Below are 24663 nucleotides of genomic sequence, written 5' to 3' on the forward strand. Positions count from 1 at the left end.
GCTGGTCTGGAACTCACCAGACCAGGTTGGCCTCAATTTCACATAGATCCACTTGTCCCTGCCTCCCAAGTTCTTAGATTAAAGGTGTGCCACCACCACTACCACCATGCCCAGCTTCCCCCCGCCCCATGCACTATTTTTTTTCTTTTAGAAGACCATTTTTTTGTGTCATACCCTTAGATGCTGGAAGTCCATTCTGAAGTCATCAGTAGGACTGGTCTCTCCTGTGGCTTCTCTGTCCTTTGGTTTGCCCATGGAGTCTTCACATGGTTATCCCTCTACACAACAGGGATGTGTTTTTACTTCCTCTTATATGGATATGACATATAAGTCCTATTGGACCAGGGCCACCCTAATGACCTCACTGTGACTTTGGTACCTCTTTAATGACCTACCTCCAAATACAGTCACATCTTAAGGTATTGGGGAGTAAGACTTCAACATATGAATGTTCTAGGAATACAGGTTAGCCTATCACAGAGAGGAGCCAGATAAGAGGCGCTTATGGGAGATTGAGGAAATGAATTTCATCAGTCTACCACAGCCCTTGGTAGAACATTCTGAGCTTTCCCTTCCTTACCATGTCTAGCCTTATGGGAGGTGCTGAATCATTTTACACAGCTTTTCTAAACTCCATATGTGCACAGCTAGATGTTTCTAGCTTCTCTTCGGACAGCTAATAGTCAAGCTTGAGAGTTCGTAGAGCTCTGGGTACTGGGACAATGGGGCTGAGCACGCCACTGGCTCCTACCAAAGTCACCCCTGGGGGTGAATGGCTAGTCACACATGCCTCAAACTGTCACGGCTCTCCTGGTTAGAGAGAGTAGGGTGTGACTGACTATTTTTTTATACAACAGAGGCCCTTACTCTCTTCCTCACAGCACAGTTGAGTATGGGTACTAGGGTTTCAGTGTCAGAGGCCCAGGGCACAGGTACAAGGTAGCCATGTCCTGGTCTTACCTTTGAGCTGCGTGTTGTAGATGGTAGCCTATAATGCCTGCAGTCATTAGCAGTTGTGCACCCAGAGAGGGTGACCCCAAGATGGTGGGCCAGAACTGTTGTTATGGTGTCCAGGTGGTAAAAGCCCCCTTGGACCTGCCTGCCCCTAAATACTGCCAGAAAGCGTTTTTCCACAACACGAATTTACTTGAGGTGTAGGACTATTTTTATTCCTGGCATGCCTTTGCGGGGTTGAAGAGACACATCTGAAACAGGCAGAGGGCCATCTCTAACAGATCCTGGTCCTACTCAGATCATCTGACCAAGTTGCATCTCCTGTGTTTTTCTTTTCTGATTACATCATTCAAATGGAGTGCTCCTCAAAGCCTCTGAATTCCGATAGCCTGATTGGAACTGCTTGATGTGGACACAGCATGGAAATGAAGACTCATTTCACAGCTGATGTTTCTGGCTTGAAATGAAGTTATCAAAAGCAGCTTAAGGAATGGTAGGGAAGGCCTTGGTACTGTGGCAAACCTCAACTTTTATCTGGGCTTTAGGAGCAAGGTCTGCAAATACCTATTGCCATGTTGATTTCATTTGATTTTTTTTTTCTGGTACTGGGGATTGAACCCAAGCCACACACATACTAATAAAGCACTCAACCTCTGGGCTATAACCTGAGCCCCATTGTTCTGTTTGACAACTTTGAGCCCTAATAGGCATCAGTGAGTAATGAATAGGGTATGCTCCACCAAAGATTACTCTGAGGAAGCAATTTCCAGACATTTTTAACCACAAAATTTGTTTTGAGCCAATCTGGCCTTGAACTTACTGCATAGTCAAAGATAGCCTTCACTCCTTATCATCTCATGTCTACCTCTTGAATGCTAGAATTACAGGCATGTGCCATCATGCCCAGCTTACAAAAACCTTTCTTAGGGTCTTGGAAGTTTGAACAAACTCCTGTATTGGTCAAGTGAATCTGTGCTTCTCTGACTGAGCTGGGAGCTTGGGTTCTGGGACATGACAAGGCATTGGACTTAAGAATGCTCCTTTTCTTCACTGTGCTCAGTGAAACAGCTCTGACTGTAAGACTCTCTTAGTGTGAGTCCAAGATAGAAAGTCTTAGACTTTAGAAAAGCTAGTTTATGTTGGTTTGTCTGCACTTCCTGGCTACACGCTACACCTCATTCTTGGCCAGACAGTTCTAAAACAGTGTGATGGGGTCATGGCTATAGCAGGAGGTGATGGTCTGTAAGCTCTGTGCTGTAGAACACATATCTTTACCAAGGAAGTGCCAACCCACCAGGGGCACTGGAAGGTCTTCTCAGCATCCCTGAGCCCATATGGTAAGGGATGGAGCTGACCTGAAACTAGACTCCATTGGCCTTGGGTATACTTTGAGTGCATTTGAAACTGTCAGTGGATTTGTTCTCACTTTCCCAACTTTTTCATATTTGTTCTATGTGTTCATAGTGAGTGCCCACTTGGTACAGGGCACTGTTTTGGGTTCCACAGTCCCTTTGTACTCAGGGCATACTTTTAGTAGAAAGATACGATGTTAAGAACTTGTGCTTTCTTTGACCTAATGATTGAAGCTCAGTCCCCTGTGTTTCAGTAAGATGTGAAACAGAATCGGGGTGTGTGAGAGGAACAGATTGCTGTGAGCCAGGAATGGCTTTGCAGTGTCAGACCAGGGCATCTGGGCTTGGTATGGGCAAGGCACGTGGCTTGAACTGAGATGTCCCTTGGAGGCTCATGTGTTGGAGGCTTGGCTTAGTTTGACTGTCAGCTGGTGGACTTTTGGGAAGTGATTAGATCCTGAGAGTTCTGACTTAATGATTACTCCCTTAATGTATTTATAGTGTTCATAACAAGTGGGGCTTACTTGGAGGAAGTAGGTCATGGAAGCTATGCCCTAGAAAGGTATATCTTGTCCCCAGCCTCTTCCTGTCTCACTGTTTCTTAGCCACCACGAAGTGAACTAGCAGCCTACTCTGGCACATACTCTTGCTGCCTTACTGAAGGTCCACTGGAATGGAGGCAGCCAACCATGAACTCATACCAGAAGCCAAAAACAAAACAAACAAACAAAATACCTTTCCTTCTCTATACTCGTTCTCTTAGATGTTTCTCACAGTGATGAACAATCTAACACAGTGGGAGCCAAGGTCCAGAGTGATGATGCCTGGGACAGTTGGGCATTAGAGAAGCCTTTCTGTTTTTCTCTTCTGTTCACTGTAGCTTAAGACCTAACACAGTTTTGGGGTTGTAGTAGGAAGTGAGAAAAGATATAGTAGTCCTCTTTTGTCTGGATTTCACTTAACCACAATTTCACTTACTGGTAGTCAACTGTGGCCTGAAAATGCAGTACAGTAAAATATTTTCAGAGCCCACTTTAGTATAACTTTCATTACAATATATTGTTATAATCTGTTTTTCTGTTAGTTACTGTGATGAATTTACTGTGTTTCCTTTATAAATTAAAGCTTATCATAGGCATGTATAGGAGACAACAGTATATTGTTGTCTGTCTGCTACATCATGCATCTGCAAAGAGTCTTGGAACATCTTCTCTGAATAAGGGAAATCTCTGTTCTACTACAAAGATGATTTTAATCATTCTATTTCTGTACTCCTGCTCTTTGACCCAGAGGCCTCAAGGTACTTTCTCTTCCAGCCATCAACCCCTTTGAGTACACAGCTTAGTTCACTGTCTCCATTTTAGCTGCTTGTTTTGGTACTAAAGAATCTATAGGAGTTGATTTGGCTTCATAACATGACATCCCCAAGCTTAGTGTCCACTGAGCAGCTTCTTTACTGTGTGGCTCTGCCTTGGGAAGGGCACTTCCTGCTCATGGCTGTGGGGACAGGCTACCCACATGGTACAGCTCTCATTTGTAGTTGGAGGTGAGTCCTATTGCCCTGCTTACCCCAGAGATATAGTTAGAGGAGGTTTTGTTATACTATAATTGTTCTTATTGGCTAAGGGGAGGGATCATTTCTCTGCTCAGCTGCATTGATTAGTATGGTTCTTTTCCCATTCATAATATATTTTGATTGTCTTAGAATCTAACTAAAATAATGACTTCTACCTTTTACTTTCCAAGGTCAGAAAGTCATAATCAGGGCACCATATAACCATTCTAGTCTATACCTCAGATAGTTGTGAGCCAGGCTTTGAGAAATTCTCACATACCCTGGTACTAAGCCTTCCTGCCTTTCTTGACATCTTCTTGTCTTTTGGCCTCTTTTTAACAGTGAACTTTTCTCCAACTCCTGTTGATTCTTTATTATTGTAACCCTTAGTCCTTCATACACACACCTCTTTAACTGTGTGTCTGCTGACCACTGCACATGAAAAGCATTCTCCCCTTTTTTTGGTGGACTTGTTTTCTCTTGTGGAGTTCCCTTATTGTTTCCTCTTTCCCTCACCTGAGTCACTCCACCCAGCTTGCCCTGACTTGGTAGTTTTCTGTGTGCCCTGTGTCTCACAGATCACACCAGATCATATGTCATTTGCCTTGCCAACCTGGGGCAGCCCGTATGATACTAACACCTTGCATGTGGCAGTTTCATTGAGTATCTGGTTGATCTGTTCTCCCTGTTGGCTCTAGGTATGCTGGAATTTTAACATCTCACTCACTGATCTGTGGAATCTAAAAGTCACTAAGTGAACAGCTACATTTTAGCTATTCTTTATTACAAGAGTGTTTCCAGTTCTCATAGAAGCATTTTTTAAGTAGCGCCTTTAAAATCTTCTGAATTGTCTTGGTGTTGGCTTCTGATGTCTTTTTGGAGTCAAGTTGCCTTTTCCCTCATTCTTGGGCTGTCTAGTGGTTCTTCCATTGTATCCTAGGCATTTGGGGCATTGTGTCCTGTGTTTCTGGATCCCTGTTAACTTCCCTTTTAGTTTTCAGTTTTCCTGTTGATCTGTAGAATACAGGGGTCTGAATAAGTATTGTTGGTGGTGAGCACCTGACACTGGGTGGGGATGGGATGCGAAGAGGCCACATATACAGAGGAAGAAGACCTCAGAGGAATGACGTTACACCATCTTGGCAGAACTAGAAAGTTCTTTGTCCATTTACCCCCTCCGCAGCCCCCAACAGGTTTTACTGTTTCCCAGATTGGACTCAAACTCACATCCACCTGCCTTTACCCCCAAGCACTGTAATTTCATGAATCACTAAATCAGTCCTACTTTGGTTTTTCGTTTCCTTTTGAATATTTATATTCCCACATGGCTGGTATGTTTAGGTGGATGTTTAGAGATTTGGGTTTTTTGCCATTCGTAAGGTCAGCCAAAAATGCAGAGTAATTGCCAGAATACTCAACAATAGCTTCGAGAAGTCAAATACTTGTGGACATTTAAAAACCTCCTGAATTGGAAGGACCATAGCTCAGTGATCTTTGAAAGGTTGGTAGCTTGATGCTCTCCTGTTTCTTCTCAAGTTGCTGGACTATCTTTTTTAAAATGGTAATTTCTCATCATTTCTACCCATCAGAAAGATCTGATTGCTGTTTAGTAAATTATGGTGCTTTAATTTTTATGACTTCCGGTTTATTATAGACCAAGAGTTTCTTGAGAAAATGACATCATATTGAAATATTCTTAAATATTAATTTCTGACAGTTTGGAGTGTTGGATCATTTAGGATAAGGTAATAGGCTTAAGCTTCCCATTTTAAACAGTGACAAGGCCAGTGTAGGACAGACTATAGTGCAAGTCAGAAAGCATTTAATGTGATATTTAGATCCAAATCCAGAAGTCTTAACTCAGTCAGTCTGTGTACTTCTGCTGTCATAGAATGTGCTCTGGTCTTTGGAATGTTCACAGATGTTGGGAGTGGTATGAAGGGAAACATCGGAACACAAAAGGACTGGAATACAGCTGTTACGGGCACAGAGCCCAGAGCGATAGACATGGCAGAAGGACACTGCCTAAGACACACTGTACTTGCTAGGTACTGCTGTATGATCACCTGTGATTTGGCACACGACCTTCACAGAAGTCTGATGATGTAAATATCCCTCTCATTGTAGAGTGAGGACGTGGAGAAACTAGATAGCCTTTACTTATTATTTGAGGATTCCATATTTATAAATTTGCCTACTTGCTGGAACTCCCAGATCTGTTATTGTAGTTATTTGTGGACAGTCACAGATATACTGTAGTTGTAAGAAATACATTCTAGTGGCAGTCAAACAAGGCTTCTATATTAGAAAACACTGTCCTACTGTTTTTATTTGGTGTCACTTTTTTTTTTAGGAAGGAGTTGCCTGTTTTTCTGTGATTTTGTTGATTGAAAAATGGCCCGAATTCAAAGTGCTAGTATGTGTATAAGCTCGAGAAAGTTGTAATACCTTACAAAGGTGTTACACAAACTTTGTTCAAGAATGAGTTAAAGTGCTGCTATTGGCCATGAGTTTAATGTCAATGATCAGTAGTATCTTTAAGCAAAACATGCATAAGCCAAGCTTACATATTGTTAAGTTGTCAAAAATATGTATTGCATGCATACATGATTCAGGTATCACTGCCCCAGTACTCATGGTGACTTTCAGAGCCTAACTGTCATGAACAATAGGAATCCACATTACTTGTTCTTGGTCACAGTAGCAGTTGTTATGACCAAATATCTGACAACAGTTTAAGGGAGGAAGGGTGTATTCTGGTTTATGGTTTGAGGGACTCGTCCCATCATAATGGGGAAGGCATGTGGCAGTACGTGCAGGAGGCTGGATGGTTGTATTGCATCCACAATCCTGACTGAAGGCTGTCCCATTGACCCTCTTTCCCCAGTGAAACTCCAGCTTCTACAGTTTCTACAACCTTCCCAAACAGTGTCACCATGAGCCTGTGTGGGACATTTCACATTCAAACAACAATATTCTGCCCCTAGTCCCCATTAGCTCATGGTTATCTCAAAATGCAAAATGCATTCACTCTAACTGCAAAAGTTTAGATAGTATTTAACACTTCCAACACTATCCAGCAGTGCAAAGTCCAGTCCTATCTGAGACTCAATGGTCTCTCAACTGTGACCTCCTGTAAAATTGGAAAACAAGTAACATACTTTCAACATACAATGACAGAGTAAATATTCCTTTCCCAAAGGGGGAGGAATGGGGACATAACGAGGAAAGATCAGACCAATGCAAGATAAAAATGCAGGACAAACATCAAATCCTTTTGCACCATGTCCAGCACTCTGAACTCTAGAGGGCTTAGGTAGCACCGTTTCTCTACCTCTGCTGCCTACAGCACACATAGCATCTCTTAGGTCAGCTCCATTTCATACCCGTGGCTTTCCTTGAAGTGTAGTCCATGGTCTTGGTATCTCCAGTAGCTTTTGGTCTTCATTGCAACATGGACTTCATCCTCACAACTTCATAAAATGGCTCTCGGGGGCCTCCTTGCAGGAACTTTGACCCTACCACACATGATGTCAGCAGCTGTAAAACCATGGAGCAAGATTCCAAAACCCCCACAGTCTTGCAGTTCTCATGCTTGTTAAATGAGTATTACCACTTTCTGCTGCTGCCAGCTCTAGATAGAGCCTGGTGGTCACTTTGGAGCACAGATACCATCCTCTATGTGCTGACCCTAGGGAAACACTTCCCCAGGCAGTTGCTTTTGAGGAGCAGGGAACCCTCACAGTGGCATTCTTCTTTCAAATGAATTTTTACTTTCACAAGTTAGAGCCTTTGGTAAGCCGGATCTTGCCCTCAGGGTACTTTTCCTGCTGTTCTAGTGAAACTGGTGAAGGTTCTCTTTAGTGGCTCTAATTTCTTTAACAAGTACAGATGCTTTGTCATCTACACTCTCCTTTTTTGGAAGCTTTAAGCATGCTCACATACCTTTCTTACCAAATCTGACAGTTTTTACTTATTTTTGTTCTGTTTATTTCTCTCTCAAATCATAGGGATGAATAAAAACATCAAGTACTAGCCCTGCCATAGCTAAATGTTATGTCATCTTAAAATTTCCTCTGTTAGAGAAATTAGTCCATAATTTTAAAATTTAGCCTCACATAAATTCTCAGGCATGGGCAGAATTCAGTCAAGTTCTTTGCCGACAAGAATAGACTCTGTCCCAGTTCCTGATAGAATCCTTGTTCCCCTCTAAAACTATGTAAGCTGGATATCCACAGTCTGCATTTCTCTTGGCCTTCTGGTCTTCCAGACTCCCATCAGAATGACTCAATAAGCTCTGCTTACAGCATTCCAGGGATTTCCTATCTTAAAGTTCTAAACTCTTCTGCATTCCTCCTGAAAACTAGTTCCAAAAGCCTAAGGAAACACACTGTCAAATTTACCACAGTAATGTTCTAATTTTTCAACACCAATTTTCTGTGAGTTACTTTTTTCATAAGTCATGGGGCTGCAGACGCAGGAGGCTAGCTCTGATCACATTGCATCTATAGTAAGAGGGAAGAGGATGTGGAACTGGCACTGCAAAGCTCAAGGCACACCCCTAGTAACCCACTTTCTCCAGTGAGGCTTCACCTCCTAAAGGCCCTGCAATCTTCCCAAACAACACTACCAGCTGGAGACAAAGACTTCAATCATTAGAGCTTGCAGTTGACATTTCATATTCAAGCAATAGTCACACTGCACCAAACTCCTTGATACCTCTCTCTCCTCCCAAATTGCTTTCTTTTCCCCTTTAAAAAATTTACTGAGGGGTCATGCATTGAGCATAGTAAGTTGCACATCTTTAAAATCTGCAGGCTAATGCATTTTTATTTATGTAGAGCCATTATAAATCAGCCAAGATAATAAAACTGTCCATCAACCCCAAATTGTCACATGCACCTTTCAGTCCTTTCTTGTCAATGCTTTCATGAACCTACCTTCTTGCATAGATTATTTTGCATGTTCTAGAGGATTATTAAAATATCTTTTGGGGTTTTTTTAATCTCACTTAATTGAGCTATTTTGAGACTATCTGTTAGAAGTACATGTCAATTATTTGGTACCTATTATTGCTGAATAGACTTGTGATGTCACCTTTGGATTCTCTGTCCACTTGGTGATGGGTGTTTGCTTTGTTTCTAGGGTTTTGCTAATTCAAATATGGCTTCAGCAGATTATTTTAGTTATAAGTATCTGTAGAGATGCTTTTCTTTCCACCTACCCTTCTTTCTACATTTGCTCTCCTCTTGTGAGGTCATAGACATCTACTTTGGGGCATGACTGAATGGGCCTGCCAATTTGGGTCTAGGACATAGTAGAGGTAGAAGTGGTGAAATCAGTGTGAGATAAGGTATAAAGACATAGACACCTCTCTTAGAGGGTCTCATGCTTCAGACATGGGTGGATCAGCATACTAATTAATTTTTTTTAAGAATTAGTTCAAGTTTTTTTTTTTTTTTTTTTTTTTTTTAATGTATGTCTGTGTGTGTGAACATGTCTGTGAGTGCCTGTGGAGGCGAAAAGAGGGCAATGGATTCCCTGAAGCTGTTGTTACAGGTGGTTGGGAACTGCCTGATGTGGGCACTGGAAGCTGAACTACAGTCCTCTGCAAGAGCAGTACATATTTTAACCCCTCAGTCAGTTCTTCCTGAATGAGAGTACAGCACCAAGAACCAAATCACTGTGGATCCTCAGAATCTGCCTTTGTTTTGTTGACTCTGACATGTATCATAAGATAAAGATAATTCTTGGGAGCACTATCCTCAGATAGCCTGGACTGGTTTGGGAGGACAGTCCTGGCCAGCAGGAGTTATTTCGGGACCCTGGAGGTCAGTGCAGGCTTGACTCTGGAGCCTGGTGTGATTAAGTATCTTAAGTGTCTACTGTCTTTGCCCTTCCATTAAAGTGCCAGCAGAATTAGACTAGAAATTTGGGTGCTTTTTGTGGTGCCAAAGTTTTGGTTCTTCTAATATTGATAGTGGCACATTTGACTTCCCCAACACAGGGTCTGGGACTTCAAAACTTGGGCCTGGTGCCTATCTGTACATTTTTATCCACTGTTGGGATTTTAGAATTATGAGACAGCATGCTCTACCAATTCCAGGTGTCTTGTTCCAAGAGCAACTCTTGCCAGGCTCAATATGAATTATAATCACTGAAGGTTTGATTGGATAGGTTGTTTTGAAATGGAGGTATGGAAAGGAAAGGAGAAGCAGAGGAAAAGGTTCAGTAAGGCAGGAGGTTTTGTTGGGGTGTGGGTATCTTTGGTCTTTGTTTAGCATTGGCAGTTAATAAAACTTTTCAGGCAGGCTGCACATACGAATGGTAACAGTGGTGTCTACCAAGATGTTCGTATGACCACCGTAGAACCTTATCATAAAGAGAGGATAAATCATGAAAGAACTTTCTGCCTTGGCAGCTCCCAAGGAAATTTTGTTGATGAGGTAGCAGAAGGAGCTCATTTCAGGGCACTTCCCACAGAGCACTGCCAGAGGGCTCTATTTCCATCTGTGACCTCACAGCCAAGCATTCCAGCCTTCTTTAAGAAATAGGTTTTCCTTTCTTCTTTCTGAGAATGGGGCAGCCTGGTGACAATATCACTGAGGGACTCACCAGATCAACAGGCTGTTACAGTCCATTCTAAGTTCGAAAGAGGATTAAGTTTTAAAATTATAGTCTCAATTAAGAGAAGAGTTAGGAATTCAGTAACATGCCATAGGATTCGTGATAGAAGCACAACCCTGAATAGCTGCATGCAAAGCATTTCATGCAGAAGTAACAGATTTGGAGAAGGGAAGAGGGTAAATTTCAAAAGTGCCCTTTTTGCACTGTTGTGGGTATTTTGATGGATTACATCACAGACAGATGAGTTGACCACTGAGAGTCCACTGTGTGCGTAATGGACATGGATGATTTCATTAAAGGTCACACACTTTCTTAGTTATTGCAGATTTTAGATCCACTAATGGAAAAAATATTCTTTGAAATGACAGATCCTTGAAGATTTTTCTAAATTCATAAGAATTTCTGCTGTGTATACCAGCTCTAGACTCTAGTATCCTAGGACTAGTGTGGTCAGAGTAAAATTTTTTTTTAAATCTATTTTATTTGTTTATGATTTTTGTTGTGGTAGAAGGGATCAAACCCAGATCCTTTTGCATGCTAGGCAAGTGTTCTACCCTTAAGCCGTCCCCCAGCAAAAATGGCACACGCCTTTAATCCCAGCAAAGGTAGTAGATCTGGGTAAGGATGAGTGGTAAGTTCCAGCTGGAGTTACAGGAGACCCTTTCTCAACAAACAAACAAAAATAAATCTGAAAAAGAAAATTTTGTATCATAATTATACATTGAAGACTTTTGCAATGAAAATCTAAGTTTTTCAAAAAAAGGATGAAAATGTTTTTAAACATTTAGAACTTTTAAATTTAACATACTAGTGTCATCCAGATTACAGATCCTATACCAACCCCAGTCTTTGCAGTTAAAACTGTTTAATTCAGTATGTGTTTTACTGTAGCATCTTTTAATAAATATAGTTTCTAACTTTCGTTGGCCTTTAAAAGGAAGTGCCTTGGTAGCTTTTTAACCTTTTGGCAGGGGGTGACGTGGCAGGGGATGGGTAAGGAGTGTTTTGTGCCATTTTCTGTTACTGTTATAAAATTCTTGAGGCTGGGTAATGTGTAGAGAAAAGAGATAAAAAGGTTTATTTGGCTTACACTTTTGGAGGCTTAAAGTCTAAGATCAGGCAACTCCATTATTTGACCTCTTGTAAGGGCCTTTTTGCTATATCACAGCATGTCAGAGCAGGAGAAAGGAAAATGCTGCATGCAGAAGATGTTAAATGCATGTGGTTACCTCACATTGTCACACCACGTGCATGCTCTCTTGGGACTTCACCCTGCAAGGCCAGTTAATCTCTCCTGGGGGAAGTGCCTTCATAACCTATTTTTTTCACCTCTTAAAGATCCCACTGCCTCCCAACACTGCCACATGGAGCACCAACCACATGAGCCTTGAGGAGATGGGCTTTATACAAGGCTCTCACCCTGTCCACGAGACCAAGCCGCTTTACTTCAAAGTCTGATATATCGTTATGTAAAGCAGATCCACTCCCTTCCACTGAAGAAAGACTGTCATTAATGTCAGTATGCAAGAAGCAGAAAGGTCTGTTCAACTGGGCTTTCACTCACTGATGTGCCTCTTAAAGGAAGTCATCTCCCCATCCTGGCTTCTGCTATGCTTTCCCCATGTCTATGAACAGAAATACCCTGTCTGGTGCTCAGGTCCAAGATTTTTTTTTTTTTAATTTGAAAAATTTTTATGAGTGTTTTGCCTGCATGGATGTAGGTGTACCCTTGTGTGCAGTTCTCATGGAGGCCAGAAGAGGGTGTTGAATTCCCTGGATCTGGAGTTATAGATGGTTATTAGCTGCCATCTGAGTGCTGGGAACTGAACCCAGGTCCTCTATGAGAGCAGCCAGTGTTCTTAATCACTGAGCCCTGTCTCCAGCCCTAGGTACCAGATCTTGATCTGACTTTTTGACATGTATCTCCAGTTGATCCAGAATCTTTGTTCCCAGGCTGTAGCCCCTGGGGTCCAGGCTTAAATTCTGCTAATGTTTCTTAGCCTTTTTCTCTTGCCCGGCTGCAACAGGTTCTCCATAGAGACCAGGATGACCCTGTGAAATGAGACTTTACCTTGCCCCTCTGACTCCCCTGCTCATATGCTTGTGACTCTGAATGGGCAGTGTCCTTATAAGAGCTTCTCCTCTCCACTTAGCTAACTCTTCTATGAGGTGAAAGGTATGGAGAGAGGAGGGAGGCAAGCTGGAAAGGAGGAGAAGAAAACCCAAAGTGTCAGAGGAAAATTAAACCAGGTGAGAAATACTTCCTTCCACCTTGCTTTAGAGAACTGCTTTACTAGATTAAAGGCTCAAAGATATGCTAGGAGAAAGGCAAGCGTTTGGCTTTGTAGAAAATCCAAACTGAATTTACTACAAAGCTTTGTCTGTTTTGTGGATTTAGGAGGAATTTGGGAACCTTCTTCAGTCTTCTGCTGGGCTTTGCCTACTTCTTGATTAAGAGCATGTTCCCCAGGCCACTTCAGGGGTTTAAATACAGTGCCTGCTATTTCTGGCTTAGAGAGGCGTCCTCATCTCTCCACCCCTCACTCAGCCTTGTCACTACCAATGGCCCTAGGGAAGCAAGACCACTAAGATTTTGTCTCAGTAACTTGTCTGTTGCTGCTATAAAACACCATAACCAAGACAACTTACAAAAGGATGAGTTTATGTGAGCTTACAGTTCCAGAGGGATAGAGTCCATCATGTTGGGGAAGTGGCTGAACAGAAAGCTGAGCACTCACATCTTCAAGCACTTGAAGGAAGCAGAGCGAGTAACTGGAAGTGGGTTGAGGCTGTGAGCTCTCAGTCTGTCTTCCAGCAAGGCCACACCTCCTAAACCTCCACAGACAGTGCCACCAACTGGGGCCAGTTGTTCAAATATGTGCGCCTATGTTGGACACTACTTCCTGTGGTTTCAACAGGAAAGCACAGGATGACCTGTCACTCAGGTACTTCTATCATGTTGTTCCCTGTGAAGCTCATCTGGAGTCATGTGCCTACACCCTAGGGATGCTATGTCTTTAGGTAGCTCAAACACATGGAAATGCTGTGCAAGGCTTATGCAAAGACCCAGATGAACATGATCTGATACCATGATCCATAGCCCCTTATAATTTAGCCAGAGGCCTCAGTCTGGTGGCTCAAGGCCTTTCTTTTCTCTTTTGACTAAGTTGATATGTTCTCTTAATTTTTTTTCTTTAAATGCACAAAGATTTATCACTTGGCAGATTTCCACAGGTACTCAATAATTTTTAATAATTTGTAAAATTCCTGAGAAGTAATGGTTCCATTGAAAAAGAGATATAAATGGAAAAAGGAAATTCAATGAATTTAGAAAGAAAAAAAAAAGGGAAATAAGTTTTCAAGGACCCCTATTTTAGTTCTGTCTTGAAGAAATGGACCTTTTGCATTTGAAATCAGTCTGTTTTTTCTTCTTTCTCCACCAACCCATACCAGTGTCTCCAGGTCACTTAAAGGTGCTTTGGCTCTGGGGTACCTGAAACTGCCCCTTCCCTCCTGTTCCTGTCTTCGATGGTTCTGTAGCCAGTTGACCTGTAGAGATTTGATAGGAAATATCATATCAGCTTGATTGGATTGAGACACTCCTAAGAGATTAATAAAACACACCCCTGTTTTTGTTGTTCGGGACATTTCAAGAGAGGATTAAATAGGGGCTTAAGCTCTGCCCTGAATGTGTGTAGGATTGTCCCACAGACTTGGGGCTTGAATGAAATAAGAGAGAGAAAAGGAGAAAGCCAGCTAGAGCAACATCCTTTTCAGTTTCCTGGCTGTCAGGTTGTAAGCTAATGTTCTCAGCAACACTCTTCTTGACATGACTCTAAAATCACAAGCTTAGCTAAGTTCTCCTTTAAATTGTTTCTCTTGGGTATTTGACCATAGCAGTGATAAAGTCTAACATAGGAAAGTGGCAACAAAGAAGTGGGTCTTTGCTGTGACTAGCCTGATCTTATGCTTTTTAAGACTCTGGAACTTGTTTGTGAGGGTTGGAAATGGAAGATAGAGAAGGTCTAGAATGCTATAAACAGAGTTTAATGGTCAATTCTGAGCTTAGAACGTCAGGATAACAATAGTAATGTGGATAGTAACTACTGCACTCACATGGTTTCATATGGGGACATGAACTCTTAGAAATTAGACTAGAAGCCACTGACAGTCATATTCTGGCAAAGAACTTATCTAAATTTATCTACCCCATGTGACTGTGAGAGGCTGACTCTAAAGGTGATGTACTACATAGCAGAGATTTCATGGCAGTCCAACATTCAGGCTGTGGCATGGTTGTTGATAGCTACTTTTAGCGAGGTTTACAGTGAGCATCAGGAGCAAAGAGCAAAACACAAGACCAAAATTCTGTAGTTATGGTCATAAAAACCAGTATAAAATTGTAGGGAAGGGAGACATAGTTTCTAAAGAGATTAGTGTCATATGAGAAAAGTTTCATACTTTGCATTGATGTTACCAGGGAAATGAGTATTCCCTCCTGGGTTCTTAGTTTTGTTAATAAAAGAATTTAAAAATGGACTTGGGAAAGAAGCTCAAGGACAGTTTGAGTTTGAGGGAAAAACAATAGGGCAGGCAAGCTGTAAATCTCTGCAGCCACCAGGAGAAGGTGGTAGAGAAGAGGAGAAAAAGCATGTCATTTAAGTTAGGTCAGCATGTTCAGCAGCAGAGGTCAGTGGGCTCATAAGGCAGCAAAGCAGCCATAGGGCAGAGAGGGAAGTGGGTAGTGAGAGAGCTTGAGAGAAGAATGAGAAAGCCTAAGTGTTGGGAAAAATATGCTTGGGCTTCGACCAGTATCCCAAAGAGAAAGAGTTGAAAAAAGAAGGAAAGGGAAACATGGGCAGGCTCTGCAGTGCTATATGATGGATGTGCTTTGAGCATCTGCACTAAGGGAGGGACCTCTGGGAAGGACTACCATATCATCTCATTAAGTGCATACTTAGCCCTCCCCTCCTTAGCATATCTTCAGGTGACTCAGATTTCCTGGAGTGAATGTGAGCTGTTCTGTTCTATACTGCCCTCCCTGCCATGATGGACTAACAGTTTTGAAACTTTTACCTCAGATAAATCTTTCCTCCATTTTAGTTACCTTTATCAAGTATTTGGTCACAGTGATGAAGGAAATAATTACAAAGAAGTCAAATCTTTTCTATCAATTATCATAGGAGCATAATCTTTGTAACTAATGCAATTTTGTAACCCCCACTACCTTGTAAAACTTTTGTTTACAATAAGGAACTCAAATCTTTTAATCTTTCCCAACATGTAAAAATTTGTTTACACAAAGGCCCTGCTACATTCCAGGAACTTGACCTTGACCATTTTATTTGCACCAGTTCTTTTAAAACTAGCCAACTACGAAGGCCATGAGGTCAGACTCCATCTTATGGGAAAAAGACACAGTATTATTGTGTTAGGATGAAAACCTAGCAAACTTCCTGTTCAGTGTGCTTGCTCAGTCTGAGTGACATACCACAACCTTTTGCAAAAATAAAGTTGCTAAGTTACTTTCATTGGAAATTCTGGTGATAGTCTCATGACCCTCCCTACTCTCCGGTATAAGGGAACTTCAACAGACCTGATCTTGAGGGTCTCAGGCAAAAAATTCCAGGTGCTTTGATAAAGATGGCAAGTATTCCACAGCCAGTAATTAAAATATATATGAAGCATTTAGCAAAGTGCCTGCTAAAGGCAGGCACTTAGGCATATTCTATTTCCACCTTGAAAAACTGTTGCAATGGATTAGTAAGACTGTTCATAATTTTTCATATATATTCGGAGGTAGGTGGAGATATGCTTTATTCAATTTCATATCAATATTTTCCATTTAAGGGTTTTACTTTACTCTGATTTTAGTATATATTTTTAACAAAAAATATTTTTTCATTGAAATTTCTAAATTCATTTACCAATGTTCATAAAATTCCTGTCTTATTAAAAATGTTTACCTTCCTTTTGCTATGCTTTTATGTATCTTTTGGTTATGTTTTGAAGAGACTTTGATTACTGTTGTTGGATTTTAGTAAATTGTATTGTTTTGCTCTCTGGTTTGTTTTTGACTGTTTCCTTCCTCTGGTTAAGGAGGGCAGATCTGCATTGTTGTTATTTAAATTTTGTTTTATAAAAGATGCAAGTGTCCTGGTACTAGTTTTCTTTGCTTGTTTCTCTTGCCTCATTTATTTGTCTTGACACATGATGGTGTGTTTTGTCCTAATTTTCTAGGGACTGTTACTGTATCTTAATTTCTTCCTTGGACCAATTATTTAGGCCAGAGCTTGTTTTTAATTTTCAAGTGACTGAGTTTCTTTTTTTTTTTTTTTTTAATTCTGGATCTTTTGTGTTTGACTATGGTATGGAGCCCCTGACCACACATCGATACGTGACTGGCATGCAGTGTGGCTTCTCTAACCTGCAGCTTCTCTAACAGTCCTGGAGGAGGCGACCAATAAAAGAAGGCAGCCCATGCTAGCTGCCTCTTCAGGGTCCATTCTTAAGCACCAGAGAGCTTTGCATTTTTGCAAAATGTTCTACCTTTCTGTACTTTGTGATTTAGTATTTTTAAGTAATCTCAGGTACTTATCAGTATCTGCAAATGCCAGTTTTCATAAGTCTCCATCAGTTCCACCTTAACACACATGGAATCTTGTACTTATTTTACCCCCATTCGAGTTTATGCCTTCCTTTTTCTTACATGATGAGTCAAAGTCTCCCAACAGTTTTTTCCCCACCTCAGTTTCTTTTTGAGGTCTTATGTTATTTATCTGTGTTGAATGTAAACCTTTTATTGGGTTTCACTATATACTTTGACTGGCCTGGAACTCTCCATGTATACCAGGCTGGCCTCAAACTCTGAGAGCTCCTCCTGCCTCTGCCTCCAAAGTGTTAAAATGAAAGGCATGAACCATCATTCCCAATCTTATTCTGATGATTTAAGACCATGCATTTTTGCTTTTTTAAAACCTGTATTATTTTTATTTTCTGTGTATGATTGTTTGCATGTATGTATATGTACCACATGTGTATAGTGCCTGTGAAGGTCAGAAGAGGGCATTGGATCCCCTGGAACTGGAGTCAGAGATGGTTATGAGCTGCCATGTGGGTGCTGGGAAACAAACCCAGGTTCTCCAAAAGAGCAGCAAATGCTCTTAACTACTGACCCCTCTTTCCAGCCCTACATGTTTCTGTTTCTTAGAATATATGGTGTTATCAGTGTATCATTTTAAAATTTGAATCAATCTGTGCCAGCACAGACTTTTTTTGTTTATGAGTTCCAGCTTGTTTTTATATTATATATGCCTCTGTTCTGTTTCTGTCTGTAATTCTTTTTTAAAGCATTTGTTTGTTTGTTTTCTGGTTTTTTGTTTTGTTTGTTTGGTCTTTTTGAGACAGGGTCTCCCTGTAGCCCCTGCTGGCCTGGACCAGGCTAGCCTTGAACTCACAGAGTTCTGCCTCCCGAGTGCTGGGATTAAAGGTGTACCCCACCATACCTGGTCCACACTTAGTCTTTAAATTTAGTTTTTAAATTAAACTTTATTACTTAAACTGACTGTCACAAACTATGCTATTTAAAGCTGAGTGTTCTGGCATAAGCCTATAATCCTGGTACTTTGGATTTGAAGGCAGGAAGATTGTGAGTTAAGGTCTTTCTTGGTTCTATTGCAAGTTCAAGGCCAGCCTAGGCTGCCTCAAACCCTGTCTCAAAAAAACAAAAAACAGAGCAAACAATCAAGCAGACATAATGTAGTTATGCTGTTTAGCCTGTTAGCAGCAAATGATCTTGAGTCCCCATTACCATGTGCCCTCTGGGCACAACAAGGAACTAGATCAAGTTCTTTTTGTTTGCGCACATTTAAAAAATTATATTTGTTTATTTTTGGAGAGAAGGTAGATGTGTGTGCCATGGCACACATGTGGAGGTCTTGCAAGAGTCACTTCTCTCCTCCTATCAACATAGGTACCGAGGAATTGAATTCAAGTCATTAGGCTTAGTGGCAAACACCTTCATACAGAGCCAGCCCTCTACACCACATTTTTGATGAAATTTATAATTATCTGATAAGAGAAGTAAATTAATGTCAGGACCTCATTGTATTTGCCAACTTTTTGTTACTGTTACAAAATTCTTAAGGCAATCAACTTTATAAGAGTAAAGGCATATTTTGGCTCATAATTTTAGAGTTTTCCAACCTGGTTGGTTGTCCCCAGTGCTTTTGGGCTTGTGGTAAGGTATCCCATCATGGATAGCCATGAGCACAGGAGAGAAGCAAGAAGGGCCCAGGACCCCATGGTCTCCTTCAAGGACATGCCTTCTATGAACCTTCCCGTAGACTCCATCTCCCAATAGCACCACTCTAGAGACTAAGCTTTTACCACATATGTCTTTGGGGGAACTTCCAGTTCCAAACTTCAGCATGGTTGTGCTGTAAATAAGATACGCCACAGCAGTAAGCTACATTGAAGGAGTCAGGTGGGCAGGGCTGTGATTGTAATCTCATTGTCCTGTATGTAGCAAGCAGCATTTGAGGATGACAGGTTTGATGTAGCTGTCCTGGAGAGAAGAAACATTTCCTAAGGAACTGTAGAGCTGCCTGGCAATATTGAATTCACATTTTCGATTTATGGTCAAAGAAAAAATAGAAAGCATTCACTTAGCACAGCTACATGGCTTTTCTCCAGCCTCTTTCCAGTTCCTGGGTACAGGGAGTTGTGAAAGTGGCCAACTGGTTTTGTTTTTGTTTTTAAGGAAGGATGATATATTTTGGCTCTCAGTTCAAGGGTACAGTACATTATGACATGAAAGTCAAAGCAGAATCTTGAAGTAGCTGTTCACAATGCATTTGCAGTCAAGAAGCAGAGAGTGATGAATATTCATGCTTAGTCAGTGTCCTTCATTTTATGAAGTCTAGGCAGGGCCCAAGCCCAGGGTAACCCAAGTTTAGGGGGGGCTTTTTCACTTCAGTTAACCCAATCAAGATAATGCCTCAGGATTGTTCTCCTCGGCTTGTCTCCTAGGAGATTTCAAACCTTGTCAAGTCTAGCACCAACCACTACATTTACCAACTGTAAATTCTTGGATGACAGTGTTTCATGGAGGCCAGGCTGGCTCATAGCTCATTATGTAGCTCAGAATGACCTTGAATTCTTCATCCTACTGCCTCCATCTCCCAAATGATGGGCTCACAAGCACCACTACCACACCAAACTTATTTATATAACCCTTTGTGCAAAATTGTGTATTTGTGCCCGAGACTACAAGTTCTCACCTTCCCCCAGACTTGTGGTTTTTATTTTTGCAGTTATTCTTCTTTATTTTATTTTTTACATATATACAATGGAATTTTATTCAACTATAAAAAATTATGAAATTTTCAGGAAAAATACAAGATTAATTTTTTTGAACAGCCAGGGATTACCTGAAGCTGTGTAGCTAAGGATGACCCTGAATTTCCAATCCTGCTGCCTCCATCTCCCAGGTGCTGGGATTACAGGTGTGTGTCATCATGCCCATGTGTCATCATGCCCAGTTGCATGTGATTCTGGAGATAGACCCAGGGCCTCATGCATAGTAGGAAAGCACTCAACCAATTGAGCTTCATCCTTAGTCCTCTGTTCTCGTATTATTGTTATGGTTGTTGTTATTAGTTGTCTCAAGGATCAACCTTAGCTGTAAAGTTAATGTCTTACCAGCTCTTTCCTGAGCCTGACCTAAGCATATATGGTCACCTTCTAAGCCATTTAAAAAAAATTTTCCTTTTATTCTGTATGTTTTTATTTTTTAATCAGTATAAGGTTTAGAAGAATCTAGAGAAAGATGCACTCATGATGGCCAAGCTGTTGCTAGGAACAGTGTGGAACAGGGTGGAACAGGGTGAGGGCCCTGAGCTAGACAGGAAAGGAACAAGAATGATAGGTCCCCGTGTGTTGGGCATGGCCTAGGTGTGTGGAAGATAGTTTGTGAGCTTGGAGGCACGGAGGGGAAAGAGCAGGGTCACTGTCCACAAAACCTAACTCCACCATGACCTTATTTTCAGACTATGGATTGGAACCCCTTATCCTGCCTTAAACTCAAGGTAGTGGGTCATGAAAAGCTTTTAAAATAGAAGAGAAAAATTTAGAGATGATTGCACAGATTTTTAGCATGCACTGAACACATTGCCAAAGGTCATGTGACATGTGTTGTCTTAGTTACTTTTTTATTGCTGTGATAAAATGCCATGACCAGGGCAGCCCAAAAGAAAGTTTATTTGGGCTTAGGGTTCCAGGGAGAGTCTGTAGTGGTGGGGGAGCCATGGTGGCAGGAGGCAGCTGGAGCAGAAAGCTGAGAGCTCACATCTCCAGTGGTAAACAGGAAGTAGGCAAAACTGGAAGTGGGCAAGCTTTCAAAGCCCACCCTGTGACAGCCTTCCTCCAATAAGGCCATACCTACTAAACCTTTGTAAACAGTGCCACCAGCTGGGACCAAGTGTTCATATACTTGAACCTGTGGAGAATACCTATTCAAAGCACCACATGTCTTGGGGGACAAATGAGGTAAGTCTGACTTGATTACAGTGTGCCATTTGGTCATCCAATTGCTAGTTTCAAATTTGGTTTTTCTGGTAGACAGTGTCAACTTGACCAGCAGTGGAGTGGGAGGATGAATACCCTACAGTTCAGACCCACCATGAACAGAATTTGCAGTTAGTTGAGTGTTAACACTCTGCCAATCTTAGAGGTCAGTGAGAAATACCCACATACTTCTCAGAAAAAGTATTACTGGGTATAACAGTTTTCAAGTTTATGAAAATAATTGTAATTTAACTGGTATAAATGGCCCTTAAAATAGAAAAACAAAACATATCATCAAAGGAACAAAGGCATATTCAACTTCATTTTGAGGACCAAGAAGGATAAATATTGACTTTTCAAAGAAAAATATTGACTTTAGTATCATCTAGCTCTTGACTTTGTCTTGACTGTATTTCTGAGCTGTAGTTTAATAAAGAAGAATAAACTTTATAATAAACATCATTTACATATTGATGAGACAGTCACAACTCAGCTAAGATAACAGACTCCCATATATTATTTATAGTGGTAGTCTGCAAAGGAAAGCTTAACATAAATAAAATGGACACATGAAACCCACACAGCAAGACAAATTTGTCAAAGCCTTTAAATCAAGGAAGACAAAAGGGCCCTGGAGATTGGCACCCTTCTGTGGTTATACTATAGCTATGAATGTGAAAGTCTGGTGTCATTAAATACACCAATCCTCTCTAAATCTGCTAGTTATAAAATTTTTCCTTGGTATCTATGATGTTATACCATGTACATAATTTTGATGTCCACTGACAATTTAAGACTTGAACTCTTTAAAGTAGCATAGTAAGTCGTCAGATGGGTTTGATTTTAGAACATTTGAAAGTAAACCATCTGATCAGATTCGGCAGGGACAGGTTGAATAGCCCTCCTCTAAAGTGCTTCGGAATAGAGAGGTTTCAGGTTTGGGGAATATTTGTATAGACTGCCTGTAGCACATCCCCAACCTGAAAAATCTAAAATGTGACAAAATGATCTAGAATACAAAATACTTTAACCTTTTATCAGCACTTAACTTTGAGATTTCAGACCATTTTAAATTTTAGACTTTCAGATATGGAACACTTGCCTCATGTAGGTTCCGGTCTTCATAAGGTTACTGATAATGACAAGTTCTCACCTGTCAGGTGTAAGCAGAAAAATAATTTTATGGAGGACTTGTTGGGTGGCTTCCATTTAGCCTCTCAGACACCTACAATACTAGGTGTAAACCTGAAAAAGTACACTAAAAACTGAAAACAAATATGACTAGAAAATACAGTGGTATTTTTTAAAGTACTTTGAATTAATGTTCTGTAGAATTTCTGCTGTTTATAATTACATTTGTTTTCCTAAGACACTGTTCAATCTCATGTTTGCATTAAAAATTTAGTGGAAGTTGTTAATTTTATTAAAAGAATATGTAACCAATAGCCCATTTCAATAGATTTCTATCTGGTGGAACTATACAAAACATAAAGTTAGCCATTTTGACTATTTTAAATGTGCAATTCAGTAGAATTAAGTCTATTCCAAATATGTAACGGTCACTGCTGTTCCCAGAGCCTGTTTTTGTATCATCCAACGAGAAGCTGCCCCCACCTGCTCTCTTTTCCATGCTAGTCTCTTGTAGCTTCTACTTTTTGTTTCTATAAGTTTGCCTCCAATAATTGCCTCATATGAGTGGGTTCATAACCTGTTCATCTTTTCACTATCAGCTTGTCTCACTTACCACATATTAAAGTTCTGTGCATGTTGTAGCAAGTATCAGAATTTCATTTTTTTTTAAATGAATAGCATGCTGTTTACATATATATTCCACAACAATTTACTGATGGACATGACGATTGTTTCTGCCCTTTGTAAATCTTATTGCCATGAACCCTCCCCAAGAATATAAGTCAGCAGAGCCCCTACATTCAGTTCTCTGGGGTTACACGTCTAGAAGTGGATTGTGGGCAACATTAATTCAATGCTTTGTCTTCTGAGGGACCACTATTGTGTTCTCAGTAGCATTACAGTATTTTCCATTCACATTGGCAATGAGAAGGCCTCCACTTTGTCCATATTCATGTCAACACTTGCTGTTTTAGTCCCTAATGTGTGACTAGTGCTGTTGAGTATATTTTCATATGTGTGTTCTTTAGGCATAGCATTTTCGAATCCTTTGCCTATTTTTGAATAATTTTGTGACTTTATTATTGAATTATAGGAGTTCTTTATGTATGGTTATAGTAATCCTGTATCAATAAAGGATTTGAAAATGCTTTGCCCAATGTGTGGATTGTCCTTACAGCCTGTTCATGTGTCCTTTAATGCATGCAAATTTTTGTGATGATTTATCCCTTTTTTTCTTTTGTTAACTGTATCATTGGTTTTATATCATAAAAATTGTTTTCAAATACAAAGTTATGAGGATTTCCCATGTTTATGAGTTTATCACTTTTGCTCTATTTTTAGGCCTTTCATCCATGCTAATTTCATTTGCTTATGGTGTTAAGGTTAGGATCCATTTCATTCTTAGGTATGTTGATCATCCAGTTTTCCTAGAACCATTTATTGGAAAGATGGCCCATTCCCAAGGAATGGTCTTAGCACCAAGAGTTTATCTCTGGGCTGTTTTGTTCCTCTGGTATGTGGCCTTCTGCTAGCACCACAGTTTTAAGTACTGTAACTTTGTGGTAAGTTTTGGAGTCAGAAAGTGTGAGTATTCCAACTTCGTTGGTTCTTTTTTCAAGATTGTTTTGACCCTTTAGGGTCCCTTGAATACCCAATTTTTTTTCCTATTTCTGTGAAAATGATCAGTAGAATTTTTAGGGTTTTTTTTATTTTTAAAACATTTTATATTATTTTTATTTTATGTGTATGAGTGTATTGCCTGCGTGTATGTGAGTGCACCCATGTCATGAAATGCTGTGGAGGTCAGAAGAGGGCTTTGGATTCCCCTGGAACTGGAATTAAGGACGGTTTGTAGCCGCCATGTGGGTACTGGGAATTGAACCTGCATCCTCTGCAAGAGCAGTCAGTGCTCTTAACTGCTGAGCCATCTCTCCAGCCCCAGTAGGATTTTTATAATAGATTGCTTTGATTTTGTAGATTGATTTTAGTAGTGTTTCATGTTAACAGTATTAAACCTTACCAATCTCTGAACATGGGATGTCTTTTCAATTATTTATGTCCAATTTTTATTCTTTGACAACGTTTTGTAGTTTTCAATATGCAAGTTATTCACTCCTTGGTTAAGTTTATTCCTAATATTCCTAGTTATTATTATTGAAGTTATTGTAAATGTAATTTTTATTATTCATTTTTTCTTAAGTTAAAAGCATAGCCGATTAGTGTTGCTTTTCATTTTTGCATCTGTAACTTTGCTAAATGTATTTATTAGCTTTAATGGTTTTGTTGTTGTTTGTTTTTTGTTTCTTGAGACAGGGTCTCGCTATTTAGCCCAGCACTAGCTATATAAACCATCCCAAGCTGGTCTTATCTCACAGTGATCCACCTGCCTCTGCCTCCTGTATGCAAGGATTAAAGGCATGTGCCACCATGCTTGGCTCACTATATGTTTCCCACATATAAGACCATTTCATCTGTGGC

General features: G+C 40.5%; 1 protein-coding gene across 3 annotated transcripts in view; it reads left to right on the plus strand.

Moving 5' to 3' along the window:
• Positions 1-24663, plus strand: part of Grb10 (growth factor receptor bound protein 10) — a 138837-nt gene that overhangs the window by 794 nt on the left and 113380 nt on the right. Inside the window, exon 2 of one of the 3 annotated variants that reach the window (XM_029554173.1) lies at positions 12642-12738. The exons of the other annotated variants lie outside the window; for them this stretch is intronic. Coding sequence (XP_029410033.1) covers positions 12667-12738 — 72 coding nt within the window. The 5' untranslated portion in view covers positions 12642-12666. The remainder of the gene's footprint in view (positions 1-12641; positions 12739-24663) is intronic. 3 annotated transcript variants of the gene reach the window in all.

The sequence above is a fragment of the Nannospalax galili genome, unplaced genomic scaffold (assembly GCF_000622305.1).
Source record: "Nannospalax galili isolate Female #2095 unplaced genomic scaffold, S.galili_v1.0 scaffold304, whole genome shotgun sequence".
Classification (NCBI taxonomy): domain Eukaryota; kingdom Metazoa; phylum Chordata; class Mammalia; order Rodentia; family Spalacidae; genus Nannospalax; species Nannospalax galili.